This window comes from Orcinus orca, chromosome 1 (assembly GCF_937001465.1).
Source record: "Orcinus orca chromosome 1, mOrcOrc1.1, whole genome shotgun sequence".
Lineage (NCBI taxonomy): Eukaryota > Metazoa > Chordata > Mammalia > Artiodactyla > Delphinidae > Orcinus > Orcinus orca.
In genome coordinates this window covers 157,339,356-157,354,151 of record NC_064559.1, presented here as the reverse complement: position 1 = coordinate 157,354,151, position 14,796 = coordinate 157,339,356, and the positions used below count along the sequence as shown (strand labels likewise).

Here is a 14,796-nt window from a genome sequence, read left to right as displayed (position 1 = left end):
TGTCAAGCATTGTGTCAGGCAGTGATGGGCAAGGCACATATCTCACCCTCAACAAGCATTTTAATCTGATAGGAGAAAAACAGATCAATGAATCATGATAATTCTGTGTGAAAGGAACTGAGACAGATGTAGAAACTGAGTCCTGTACGAGCACAGAAGATTATGCCGTCAAATTCTCTTACCATTAGTGGTATCAGGCAGAGTAGGACCTTTTCTGAAATTTACTCTACCATCCAGAGAGCTGCCATGAATGCTTTAAATTAAATTATGTGCAAAGTTGATGCTTTCCCAAGTGTAGTCTTTAGGGCCTGTTTTATGACTCCTATGCAGTGAGTTTCAGTGATTGGTTTACAGGTCTGCTGCATTCCCTTACTTGAGTGTGTCATTTTCATCTTTGTATCTTCGGTCCCTAGAATTACTGGGTGACACCTCCTCCAGCTCCATGACGAGGGGACCCTGAGTCTAGGGAAACTCATGTTTACGTGGCTCTAAATCAAAACCTCCACAGATTCAAATATCAGTTACTGGGCATATTTCTTTTAAAATGCAAGTCTGTGTGCTTTAAATTAAAGTAGGGAGGGCGTATGGGTATTTCATTAAGTGTAGGAAGAGCTTAGCGTACTTTATTTGCCACAATGGGATAAAGAGTCTTCTGTCGAAATTGCTAATTGAGAAGTAAGACTGCGTTTCTTTTATCAGACTTGCTCTCCGTGTGTCCAGAGGAGAATAGAATTTTGAAGTGAGCATGTGGTCTCCGAGTATTTCTGTTGTACTTTACTACTCTATGAAAATGGCTTTAATCTTAGACAAAAGCCCAGGGGAATGTGGTGTGCAGACCGTGACCTCTGTCTCCCTGCTGACCCTCACAGCGCTGCTCGCATCACTTGTAACCCCTTTGTCCAGGGCTACCTGAGTAAAAACCTCCTCCAAAATGCATTTTTAAAACCTTCTTAGTTACTTATTATTTTTAAAATGTTTTAAAACCAATAGATAGCATTCTAAATGTTGACTACTTAAAAAATGCTTTTGAAATTATAATAGGCACCCATTGCATAACTTTTATTTTTTCTTGTTTTATTGAGATGTAATTGACATACAACATTACATTAGTTTTAGGTGTACAACATAATGATTTGATATATGTATATATTGCAGAATAATGACCCCAGTAAGCTTAGTTAATACCAACCACCTCACATAGTAATAATGTGTTTCTTGTGTTGAGAACTTTTAAGATCTACTCTCAGCAAATTTCAAATATGCAATACTGTATTGTTAACTATAGTCCCTGTGCTGTACATCCCCGAACTTATTTATCTTGTAACAGGGCATAACTTTTCACAAGGTTTTTCAGTGTTGCATCCACTTCTTCCTACCAAGTGATGCATTTAATTGGCCTTTGCAATCACAACAACTCAGTAATACTTGGAGTGGACATCAGACATGATTCTCTCTGTAGAAGACTTCAGAGATCCAAATCCCCTTCCTGGTGTTGATAGAAGAAAGGCTTTCTAATGTGCTGCAAAAGCATGGACGAGTCATCAAGTGCAGGAAAGTACAAGAGCAAGATGGAGAAAAACGATCCATCTTTTTGTTCTAAGTTTCATTTAGAGCCATAGGGTTATAGAATTGCTGGGGTCCTAGAGATCACTTTGTCTCAGCTCCCCATGTGTTACATAAAATGATGCATTCAGAGAGGTGGAACAACTTGCACAGCCCAGCAGCAGAACTGGAAGGACAGCCCAGCTGGCCTGGGGCTTGAGGCCACACGCTAACCGCTATTCCTGCCCTCTCCTTCTGTACATCTTCCTCCCCTTGGCTTTTCCCTTTCCCTAATTATCCTATTGTTTTTCTATGGCCTGTGAGCTAAGAATGGTTTTTATACATTTGAAGCTTTGTTGGAAAAGAAACAAAAAAGTATATGCAACAGAGAATATATGGCTCACAATGCTTAAAATATCTACTATCTGACCCTTTACATAAAATTTACAAACTCCTGGCCCAAGTGACTAGAAATACATTCCTTTAGAACTTTAGTGTCTCCTTCTAAGTGGTCAGGTAATAAGATTCTGTACCTTTCTAGGTTTTTTTTCTCATCATCTTCCTGTTTTTTGATAGGATTCATTAATAAAATATAGTACCTTCTAAGCTTTCCTTTATCCGTAATCTCTTTCATTTAACAACCCCTAGAAATTAGTAAGGCAGTCACTACTGTGTCCTTTAAACAGACATGAAGGCCAAGGCTCAAAGTTATGTCCAGTGTCACATGTATGATACATAAGGGGCACAGCTGGGCTAGAACCCAGAATTTTAGATTCTTTGTCCAGTGGTCTTTCAAGTTCAACTGAATCATCCTCACTTCAGGAAGTAGAATGATGTGTATTAAGTGTTGCTGATGTCTTGCACTGATCTGGAATAGCATATCCTTTTAGGTGAAAAAATAGTGGAAAATATACAAACTCCCTCCATTTAAGTTAACTAAGATATCTGAACCCCCAAAAGAGTCCACTTTCCTCACACTCTAACTCCCTTATGCTGTCTGCAAAGGCAGTGCTTGGTTACTGTATCACACGGAAAACTTTTCTTCAGAGCAAATTGAGACGTCTGATAGTAGCCTCCACAGTTCCCTAGAGTACAGCGCCAGCCTTTGTTTGGTGCCTTTTCTGCCATCCTTTGAATATTTTTTGTTTTTAACCCACAGGTTTGATAATGACTGTGAGTAAACCCTGTTATTTTGGAAACCTCCTTCTGGGAATTGTAGGAGTGGATGTGAACTTGGCTTACATTCTTGAAGATGTGACGTATTACCAAGATTCTTTGGCTTCCTATACTTTTCTCATAGATGACAAAGGTAATCTGCTAAAATCTAATCATTGGAAAGAATGATTTCTTTAGGATCTTGGAGAAAATCATCTAGATATTCTGATGCTAACAAAATAGGAAAATGGTAGTATTTGTAGAAAAACTGTGTGACTAGGACTACTCACATTTCATAGAACACCTCAACGATGGCAGAATGAATCTAAAAATTATGCATTTGTTTCTGTGTTGTGTTGAGAGATAGGTAACGGTTATTTTGTAACATCAGGAAATTGGACTTGAGGATTGAATGACACATAGAATGTGATCCTTTGGATCCTTTTTTGGTCTATATTGTTTTCTTTACATTTACCGGCATTAAAGTTTATGTGATAGATTAGAATATTTTATGAAACGAAAACCGAATGACCAGCACCTCAAAAATACTCCTGATGAGGCAGATGTCCAATAATTTAAGGTGTCTTGCCACACTTCCAGAGTTTTATGCAAGAACACATAAAGTAAGTTCAGTTTTTTATTGGACTGGTGAGTTACAGACTGAGAAATTGAGTGTCGGGCAGCCATCCCAGAGTATCCCGTATTTCAAACTTGTGATGGGCACTTTTATCAGAATCAGTACTTCCTACGACATGTTTCTCATAGCATGCGTTTTTGTTTTCTTATTTCAGGGTATACCCTTATGCACCCATCTCTTACCAGGCCATATTTACTATCGGAACCCCCGCTTCATACTGATATCATCCATTATGAAAATATCCCCAAATTTGAGTTGGTTCGGCAAAATATCCTAAGGTAAGGAAAAGATGAGGGTCGTAGTATTTTGGTTTTCTCTGAGAATAGGATCCATTCAGGTCAAATACGAGTGTTTATAATAGGATATAAAACAAGTGTACAAATTATTTTAATGGTATCAAAAGTGTAATTTTTAATATAAGGATCGTAGCCAAAATTTTGTTTACTTTGTAAAACAGGTAAGATCCCTCAGAACTATTATTTGGGGGAAATGTCTTGTAAATCAAATTCTTATGTTCATGTTGCCTTTAGTTGTAAAATCAGATATATCTTATCTCATTTTTTAAAATGCTCCAGTTATATCAAGTGGAAAAATTTTGGCAAAATAAGAGGGTTAAGTTGAGGACCAGCTCCAGAGCATGCCAAAAAATAGCTTGGCAAAGTAGGGTCCATTCCAAGTTGACAGCACAATCATATACAACGTTTTCTCTTGAAATAAGGAACAGATTGGATTTTTTCCCACCGTGATACATTATTTTGGCAGATGGTAACCTATAGAGAAATGGGTCTTTGTGCTCATTGGTTGTAAATTAATGACTGAGTGATTTGAGACAAGTTGGTCTCTGGAAAGAATTACAACTGGGGGGCAGGGTAGAGAGTAAGGAATGTTTTTGGTGCAGAGCTGACAGAATGCTTTTACAGAATTGAAAATCTCACATTATCTCTTTCAAAAGTGATGAGCTCCATTGCTTTTCAAAATCAGGAGGTGGTCATTGACTCACAGCATCTTCCCTGCCTTTAATTAAGTGCTTCATTTTATCATTTACCTGAAGTATTGCATTCTGTTTGCCAACGCAGCCTCCCTCTGGGCAGCCAGATTATCGCAGTCCCTGTGAACTCATCCCTGTCCTGGCACATAAACAAGCTGAGAGAAACTGGAAAGGAGGCCTACAACGTTAGCTATGCCTGGAAGATGGTGAGTGAGAGGAAGCCTCCTTTGCCCGAGGAGCTGTGGGGTGCTGCGTTCTTCCTCGTACGGGAATTGTAGGGAACATCGGTCTGATAAAGGTTACTAATCAGTTTTAAAGTGATTGGAAAAAAGAAGAGATTCCACAGAAATTTTATATTTTTTTTTCCTTTTTTGTTTATAAAACCATTCATTGTTCATGACGAATAAATCAAGCCATATAAAAAATTAAAAAGTGACCTCTGCCCTTTCCCCTCCTGACTTTTACCTCCCGTCTCCCAGAGGTAACCACTTTGATCATTTTCCAGAAAATTATTATTCACACACAGGCACGTATCTCTGTGTGTGTATGTGCGTGTGCACACAACTTTAATGGCTTTGTAGTACTGCATTACATAGACGGGTCAAATTTCTTTCAACAGTCCCCTGTTAATACACATTTAGATTGTGTTCAGTTTTGTTTTTATCATTTTCAACTCATATTGTGGAAGTTGGGAGTTGAAAAGGAGATATGAAACCATAAATGTCCTCTGTTGATGCCAAGGAAAAGAAAGGTTTAGATTAGAATGTGGATTATTCCCACGTGTCACAAGCAGATTGACAGTGTAGCCGTACCTGTGGCACGCACTTCAGCTTTCTTTCACTAGCCTCGTTCAGATACTAGGCCTTGAAGAATCATAGAGAAATAGAATCTGACACACACTGTCCATCTTACTTATGTTTTTGTCCTTTAGTCCCTCTTCCAAGCATAGCATAATAATGCTATTATGGGGCCCTAAATACTGTAATTGACTAAAAGAATAGTGGACTTTGATTTTTTTTATCATCAAATATTAATCATTAAACTTAAAATGCAGTCATACTTGAAATTCTCTTGGAGGACCATATCTGCTGTTCTACCTGTTGTTGACTCCAAATGGATCTGTTTATTCATTCATTTAAAAACTGCTTGTTGAACATTGACTATGAACTAAGAAGAATAAAGAAGAGTGATATTGCCTCTGCCCTCATAGAGCATCCAGCTTAGTGGTAGAAGCAGAGGATTCAACAACTCTGTACAGTGTCTGCATAGGAATGACAGGAATTAGGAGTAGCCAACACACCTTCAGACATGACTCTCCTCTGACCTTTCTGTTTGGTTTTTAAGGCATCATGTGGCAAGGGTAATTTCTAAAATGGAAATGAAATAAAACAAAATAATAAAACCATTTGAGAAACACGTTTACAAGCCTAATTCTATTGATATTTTACTGATAATGCAGATTTGAAAAAGGTCAAAGTCTATTTTGAAACTCCCTGAGTCAGCTCATTTTCAGGAATTTTTTTGAGAATGATTGCACCATCTGCCCTTATTTTTACAATTATACAATTTTTAAATAACATCTAATTGCTTAATTTTTCACATCAGAAAGAGCGAGCCAGATACCAGAATTCTGAATTGAAGAATACTTTTATATTTGAAATTGGAGATTGCTTATCTTATTATCTTACAGTATATCCTGATTGAAAGCAATTACAGTTACATCCTGGGAAAATATCTATATTAATGTTTGTTGGCATTAAAAGAGAAAGAAGGAAATGGAGGCATTTTAAGACCTTCTTTGTACCGTAAATAAACCTAGTGTTAACATTTTGGAAAGAAGTGTTATCTTAAGATGGTCTTTCTTCAGTCATACAGGTAAATTCTGGCTACTCTACTTAGCCAAATGGATATAATCATGTAGTCACTTGAGGCAGAAGTGTTAGTTTTCTCAGAGTTCTGAAATTGTTAAGAACATCGCTATTAATTGAAAAATTAAAGAGGTAATAAATAATGAAATTGAAGTTAAAAAGGCTTGCCTGGTTCCCCAGGAGTAAGAAGTATTTTTAAGCTTTTTTTAGTTACACTGGAGGGAGGGGTGAATAGGTACTCTTCTTGTCCTCAAGAATAAAATGGATTCTTCTACTAAATATAATTTAAATAGATTTAGTTTATGTTGATAATAATAAGTTAAACTGCTTAGCATCTATAGATATAGCAGGTACTGGTGGATTTTTTCACTGAATTAATTTAAAGGTAAAATGAGAGATTACGTTAGCAGTATTAAGAGATTACTACTCTGTCACTGTGTAACCCCAGTCCATCTTTGAGCATATGAGGCTCCATGCTGTGACAGAAGGAGCTATTGACCATCAGAAGGTATTGCAATATTCCTGTGTTACACGGTCACGGTTCACTTCAAAACATGAATCCCATGGACAGTCAGTGAAAAAAACCACTCCCCAGTCACGGAGAGCTCTTCTAGATATGTTATACATAGTTCCTTATTGCAAAGACTGTTTTTTTCGGCTAAGAACACAATAGGAAGAAGACCTGTATTGAAATCTGTTTTCCTTTCCAGCTAAAAACTATTTATAAAGTGTTGCTTTTAGATGCTTAGGGTGATTTTTTTTCTCTCTCTTACAGAATTGACCCAATTATAAAATTATATTCTGGTCATTCTGGTAAAGTTTTTGCCTTTTGGTTCCTTAGAACATGCAACACAGGAAACAAACTCAAAGGATGACTGTGTGAGATGGGAAGAGGGGAAGTAGTAAATGCCACTTCAGAACACTCTGTCACTCTCTAATTTGTTGGGTGGAGGAAGAGGATTAAGTTTGCTAATCTAATTGAATATCCTTGGCAGCGGTACTTGAAAGCAATTCCAGGAAGATGCAAATTTCCCCTGTGTTTAAAAAGATTCTGCAACCATCCTCATAAATCCTACATTACTCTGAACTCTAACCTGCCTAGTTAAAAAATTTCTCCTTGATCGTTAAGTAAATCCTTTGAGCTGCTTTGGTTCTGACCATCTTTAGTTCTGACTTAGCTGGTTATCACTCTTTTCATTTATTTACAAACCATCTTTTAAATAGATTCTGTTCATCTCTTAATATAATGGACTTAGAGAAGTTTGGCTTTCTTGTATTTTTAAGTCAAGGAGCTGGAACTAAGTAGTTTGACTTGGCTTTTGACTCATTAGTGGTCACTTTTCCCACCAAATTTTATTCAAGCATCCGTTAGTAGGAGCAAAGTGAATTTGAAAGTACTCCTGTCTCTACACAGGAGCTTAAATGAGGCCAAGCTACAGCACACTTGCCTTTCCTTGTCTGAAAGGACAAGTCAGTCCAGCCTTGCAAGGGAGCTCTAGGATTTGCGCTTTTCATGAGTCTGAGGTCCTAGTCACCTCCAACCAAGAGCAAAGAAAGCGTTCGTTGGGAATAGAATGAGTAAACCAGATTCTGGATGGACTGTGTTATGGATTTATCATTGGCATTTAAAGTAGTCAATTCTCGACATAGTCATTTCAAAACCAACTGTATATTTTAAAATGCGTTTCAAACCCAAACAGAAGTAAGTTTTGCGTTCTTATGCCGTGTCCCAGCTTGTATCCATTAACTTAAATAACCAAAGAGGACTAGGAGTAGGTACTGTTTCAAAGGAACTATTTTCTGATCCCTTCATTAGCTCCATAATTTTCTGTTACATTCATTAATTTCCCTCGATCAGAAAGGAAAATACAAATTAGAAAATGTAATCTTTTGCTAGAGCCATTTTCTACTGCCCCATGTCCATGTCTTTCCTTCACTCATCAAATGTTTTTCTATGTGGAGTAGAAGACAGAGAGAGCAGAAAATAATGTAGGCAAAGTCGCTCTCCCCTGGAACTTTCATTTTCTGTATTAGAACTTCTTTCTTGATTTTTCCAGGTGCAAGACACTTCCTTCATTCTCTGTATTGTGGTGATACAACCGGAAATACCTGTCAAACAACTGAAGAACCTCAACACTGTCCCCAGCAGCAAGCTACTGTACCACCGGCTGGACCTCCTGGGCCAGCCTAGCGCTTGCCTCCACTTCAAACAGCTGGCCACGCTAGGTAAAGCCCTGGCGCTTCTCAGCTTCCTTTGTGGTCTTCCTCACAGCAGCTCACCATGAATATCAGTTTGAATTAAGATGTTGAATACCTGCAGTGCCAGTGTGGGGAGGCAAATGTAAAACCAGTTTGAGGCCTTGCCTGGTATCAGGTTCTCCATCAGACACTGAGATGAAGATTTGTGCGTTGGTGATTTGTTAAGGATGAACTCTCAGAAGAAACTAGCGAGGAAGTGAAGGAAAGAGGATAAGGAAGGAGGAGAAAGCAAGCAAGAGTTTGATTTTAAGTGACATTCCAGCCTCAGCCTAATCCTGTGAGGGGCTTTGGAGTGTAAATTACATCGCAGAGTTTGCCCAGACTCAAGAAAGGGAGCTGGACTTTTGTATTCCTTAGTCACTTTCAGCTTTGTGCTAGTGCTGGACAAAGAGGTTTTAGCAGCTCAAACAATGTCCATCAAAGAGAGTGACAGGTATGGCCCACTAGAGGCAAGCACAGATATAGGGATGCAAGGCAGGAGGTGGAGAAATGGTAAAGGGTCTAAGGGTAGCATACCTATATATCTAGATAGCATATCTGTATCTATCACAGGTCCCTGCTTGAAAAGAGCTCAGGAGATAGGCAAATAATTCAAGGGAAGCAAAAGGGAATTTACATGTGTTCTGTGCCCGGAACTTTACATTGGTCATCTGAGTTGAACTATTACAGATGAGGATGTTTGAGTTTATTGAAATACATAACTTTCCCACGGTAACACAGAAAGTAGCAAGGCTGAGATGTGGTTCATGCTTCTCCCATGCCTGATTTGCCCCTTTTATTGCATGCTGCCATGTGCAAGGCACATACTAGGCATCCATGGTGTAAGTTGTCAGTACGTCACAGTGTAGTCACAGTACTTTAAAACAGGTATTCTCTTTTTCACTGTTGAAAATACTTAGGGTTCAAAAAGTGAATAAGAATCATTAGACAACTGGAAAACTGAATAGAGGGGGCACAGGTGGGAAGAGGATCAAAGATAGAAGTCACCAGTCTCTAGGTTCCAAATGAGAGCAGTTGTGTTTGGGTTTCTCTTTTGAATTCCATCCTATAGAGTTTCTGCCTGGATATGAGATCAAGAGAGTAGGCAGCCTAAGTGGTCTCATCTGTGACACACTCCAGTGGTGTGGACAACTTGGAGAGGGCCAGGGATGGCAACTTGGATTTTACGTTGTTTGTTTGTTGTCATTTAGGTTTGTGGGGGGGGGGGGTGCCTTCTGTTTCTATACAAAAGAGTATGTATGTCCTTTAATTCATATTTTTAAGAAATGCTTACAGAGGACTTCCCTGGTAGTGCAGTGGTTAAGAATCCACCAGCCGATGCAGCGGACATGGGTTCGAGCCCTGGTCTGGGAAGATCCCACATGCCGCGGAGCAACTAAGCCCATGAGCCATAACTACTGAGCCCGCGTGCCATGACTACTGAAGTGCGCGAGCCTAGAGCCTGTGCTCCTCAACAAGAGAAGCCACCGCAATGAGAAGCCCACGCACTGCAACGAAGAGCAGGCCCTGCTCACCGCAGCTAGAGAAAGCCCACATGTAGCAACGAAGGCCCAATGCAACCAAAATTTAAAAAAAAAAAGTTGTCTTTAAAAAAAATACTTACAGGAAAGCTAAGATATGCACGATTCCCTTAGCCACTGTGGGAAGAAGCTAAACACTACTACACTACTGCTGGTGCAAATGAGGTCACTATTTTTATTTTTTTATTCTTTTTAAAAAAAATTTATTGAAGTATAGTTGATTTACAAGGTCATTCTTTTAAAATTTGAGACAGTGAAGTGCAGCAGTTTTTCTTGATGAGAAAACAGCTCAAGCCTAGATTTTTTATTTCCTTTGGATAATCGCTCATAGCTACACTGTCCAATATGGTAGGCACTAGCCACCTGTGGCTTTTGAGGACTTAAAACGTGACTAGACCAAGTTGAGATTTACTGTAATTATAAAATACATGCTTAATTTTTTGTATTGATTACATGTTAAAGTGATAATGTTTTGGATATATTGGCATCTATAAAATATACTAGTAAAATTAATTTAACCTCTTTGGTTTTACTTTTCTTCATGTGACTACTAGAAAATTTTATATTACAATTGGGGATTGCATTGTATTTCAGCTGGACAGTGCTGCCTCATAGAGATGCCCAGAAAACGTAGAGCTTTATCAACTCCCATACTTTACATAGGACTAGTGGGCTGATCCTGGGGCACACAGACAGACCTTATGCCAGTGTCTGACTTTCAATGGGTGCTCTTTCCACTGTACCACCCAACTTCACTTTGGCCATAGAACTCCCCCCAGGACAATGTGTGGAGAAGTCACCAAGGGAAGTTTAGTAACATTTGGTAATGAAAATGAAGCAGGATAATTGAAATATTTTTTAAAAGGAATGGAAAATAAGGGAAACAATGGCAAATAAGTGGTTTCCATCTAATTTCATTGATGATGGGGATTTTGAGGCAAGGTATTAAATGTACGTCAGAGCTCCCTTCAAGAGGGCTGAAGGAGGGGACATTGTCTTTCTTGGTACACAAAGAGGCAAAGAGGAATTTTAAAAGAGTATATCATCCAGTGCGATTAAGTACACAAGTATGTATATAAGTACTATGTATCTTATGTAAATTAGAGCTATGTGTCTAGCTCCTGACTGTAAAGCTTTGGGTCCTATATATTGGTTTTTTCTCTCCTTCAATCCATGTCACTACAGGAAAGGCCCACTCCCCAAGTTGTCTGTCCTTCCCTTCCTCTGGCCCAACTCTTTTGTCCCTGAGACATTTCTTATATTATTGTGTTGTTTTGTTTGTGTATTGTTGTTTTCCTCTTTTTTCTTTATCCTTGTCTCTCCAATTGGTTCCTAAGCTCTTTGAGTTCCAGGACAGTCCTCTCTCTCTGGCCCATCCTTGCACGGAGGACCCCATGAGTATATACACATGAATTCACTGCTAGGCAACCTAACTTTTTTAAGCCTCTGCCTTTCTTCTCCTTGATATGAATATAATAATAACTCCCAAGCTATACCATGATGATATGAAAGTTAAAGGAGACATAGCATTACTGGAAGCATTGTCTTCTGGTAAAGGAAGACTAGGTAATTCTGACCCATCCTGCTGGGTTCAACCAAAAATCCTGGATGGAACTTTTTTTTAAAGTTTTTGAAAAGTATCAGAGAACTAACCTAATCGGTAGTAGACCTAAAGTCTAGGAGAATATAAGAACACAGAGAAGGAAGCCAACCCTTAAAGCTGCTTTTACCGTGCACATATTTATCAATACAGAAGAAACAACTGAAATTGTGCTTTAGGTAGCTGCTCAGGGCTAGGAAGAGAGGCCAAAATCAAATCCAAGGTTCTCAAAAGGAGAAGACTCACAAGGAAACTCCTCCCTTCCACACACACATACATGCTGTTAGCAGAGGTCCCAAAGGACTATATCTTTAGGGTAAAGGTGAATTGGAACTAAATCAGCCCTTGACATGGGATTCCTGTCATCTGAGTTGTCTAAGGAACCTCAAGCATTCACTCATCGTGGACTTGTTGAATACCACAGTCTCCCCGTATAGCACTTAGGCCAGTATCCTGTCTCCTTATTGGGAACTGTTTCCACCTTACCATCTCCTGCCTCATCTTGGTGTGCAGCACAAGATGCAATAACCCTTCTAGAGGAAGATATTCCCATCCTGTTAAGCCTCAGCATTTCCTACAAATTTGTTAAGTACAGTGTCCAGTCAGAGATAACCAGGCCACAAGGAAACAAAACACTGTGAGTGAGAACTAACAAAGGAATAGAAAAGGACCCACAGATTTAAATGAGATAGGACATGTGCTAGTGCTTTCTAATGCTTTTAAAAATATACGATTGAAGAGTAAAATTTCAGAGACAGAGATGTAGTGTTTTCATTTCAAAATGTAATTCATTGCAAGGATTTCTGTCGTAAACAGAGAACTGGGCTTTTCCTCTTAGATAAGACCAACAATTAAATATGTGTATATTAACTACTCCGTTTCCATAGATTTTGTTTATGCCATGTTTGGCTGTCCCCGTCTGTGAGAAGAATTTTTTTAGTTCATTTTTGCGTCGACTCCACTATTCCATTTTTCCTTCTTCCTCGATAATCATACTAATATGAACAATAAGAGTTAACACTTACAGAAGCGCTTGAGTTGTGCAAGCTCTGTTCTAAATACTTTACATTAAATCGTTTGCTTTGTGTATATTAACTAGTATAATACCATAACTCTATAAGGTCGGCGCTGCTATTTCCCCCACTTTGCAGATGATAAAAACATCACATGTATTACAACTTGCCCAACATCACACAGCCAGGAAATGGTGGAGCCCAGGCTCAGCCCATGCTGGCTCCATGTCATATGCTGCCTCCTCGACCCTAATAAGTGTAGGATATTATATGTAGGCCTAAGATGTGTTGACTATTTGTCATTCTCAGCTCTTGTATCTCTTTAGGTTCACTCAGGACTGTAAGCTCCCTGCAGGGAGAGGATCTGACTTTTTTCTTTCCCAGCTCCTTCCAGTGTGGAGTTCTTTGCTTTCCTTAGGGAGGACTTTTAAGCCACCACAGCTGACAGATGGGCAGAGCCTTAGCCATGCTTTTGTTTGGGCCTGAGATGCAGGCTCCGTGTTCTCAGGCCTGCTTTGTTTGCTTCTCTCTCAGAAAGTCCAACCGTCATGCTGTCTGCTGGCAGCTTTTCCTCCCCCTATGAGCACCTCAGCCAGCCGGAGACAAAGCGCATGGTGGAACACTACACAGCCTATCTCAGCGACAACACCCGCCTCATTGCTAACCCGGGGCTCAAAGTGAGTGCTGTCCCGGGGCTGCACTTCTGCTGCACCCCTCCACAGGCCTGGGAGGGGGTTCTGGTAGGGAACCTTTGAAGTGGGAAGCCGAGCTCTGGATCTGTGCCTCTCAGCTGGAGAGCCAGAAAGGCAGAGTGTGTGGCCCAGGGGAGGCTGGCCGGCGAGGACCCTTCTGATGGATTAAGAAGCCCTATGGGCCAGATGAAGAATCTCTTTAAGGCCTTAGATGCACTAGGGGCTTTCTTGGTAGGGGGGTATGAGTTAGAGACCAGTGAAACTTTCCAGCCCCATTTTTCCCAGGGGAATGAAGTAAAGTGCCCCTACTGTCTGTTGAGATAAATATGACGCAGTTTAAGAAGCAGAGATTTAGGGGGTGTGTGTACACGTGTTTGTATGTGTGTCTGGGTGTGTATTTAGTGCTGCATTATAGGATCTTTCCTCTTAAACACAGAAAGCCTAGCTAGGATGAACAATTAAGTAAATCACACGTCCACTGGCTATATTTCAGGAAGCTTTTGTTTCACCAAGTTTGGCTGTATCCATCTGCTGTGGAAAGATTTTTAAAAAGTAATTGGGCTTGGCTTCTCTGCAAGAGAGCTTTGGGAAGCTCTGCCAGCAGGCCTCTCTCTTTTCATGTGAGTCTTAAAGGATCCCTGCTATGTCTTCCTTTGTTTCCCAGTTCTCTGTCAGAAATGAAGTAATGGCTACCAGCCACGTCACAGATGAATGGATGACACAAATGGAAATGAGTAGCCTGAACACTTACATTGTCCGCCGTTACATAGCAACGCCCAATGGCGTCCTCAGAATTTATCCTGGTTCCCTCATGGACAAAGCATTTGATCCCACTAGGAGACAATGGTGAGTTTTAGGGGCTTCCATTATCAAAGGTTTCCCCCCCCTCCAGTCCCGAAGAGACATGATAAGTACACACAATAAAGCAACTTCAGGCAGTCATATTTAAAGAAGATACTTTTCATGACAGTGAAAATATGTTTTTGAATCATTTTTTAAATGTAATATTAACAAAAGCTTTGTGGGCTTCCTCTGTCTACAATGCTTTTATCTCTTCATTGAAATTTTGTGACTGAAATACTTTATACTTGGCCATTTCAATTCCTAGTGGTTTGAATCCCGTCTTGTATGCAGTGTGTCCCCAGCGGGTATACTTAATGTCACTGCGTGTGATGATGGCATCAAATGACAGCTCGTATGTGACCTATGAAAAATGAACACATGTAAACTGAAAAACACTTTTTACTTCTGGGATTTATTTTGACTCTGATTTTCAAAAGCAAAAACTAGTCAGGTGGTATAGCAGGAGGGCAACCTGGGCATGAAAACGGGATTTCTAGCATTGTGCCGCTTAGTAACTGAGTCTCATGAGTGGCCGCTAGTTTTACTGCCTGTTCCCCCACCTTTACCAATCCAGGGGCCATTTCTGGGTGCCCAGTTGTATTTGTTTCCACTTGATTTGTTAATTTTTGTTTTAGCCTCTAAAACATCTCTCCTATAGACCTTATTAAAAGCTCACATA

At 39.7% G+C, this 14,796-nt stretch overlaps 1 protein-coding gene across 3 annotated transcripts in view; it reads left to right on the top strand.

Moving 5' to 3' along the window:
- The window catches only part of CACHD1 (cache domain containing 1), a 234,021-nt gene that overhangs the window by 170,539 nt on the left and 48,686 nt on the right, over positions 1-14,796 (top strand). For all 3 annotated transcript variants that reach the window (XR_007471725.1, XM_033408976.2, XM_004281616.4), the window contains exons 10-15: positions 2,702-2,851; positions 3,489-3,612; positions 4,411-4,528; positions 8,248-8,416; positions 13,117-13,259; positions 13,939-14,120. Coding sequence is in view for 2 of the 3 variants with exons in the window: in XM_033408976.2 (XP_033264867.1) it covers positions 2,702-2,851; positions 3,489-3,612; positions 4,411-4,528; positions 8,248-8,416; positions 13,117-13,259; positions 13,939-14,120 (886 nt within the window). In the remaining variant the exon portion in view is untranslated. The remainder of the gene's footprint in view (positions 1-2,701; positions 2,852-3,488; positions 3,613-4,410; positions 4,529-8,247; positions 8,417-13,116; positions 13,260-13,938; positions 14,121-14,796) is intronic.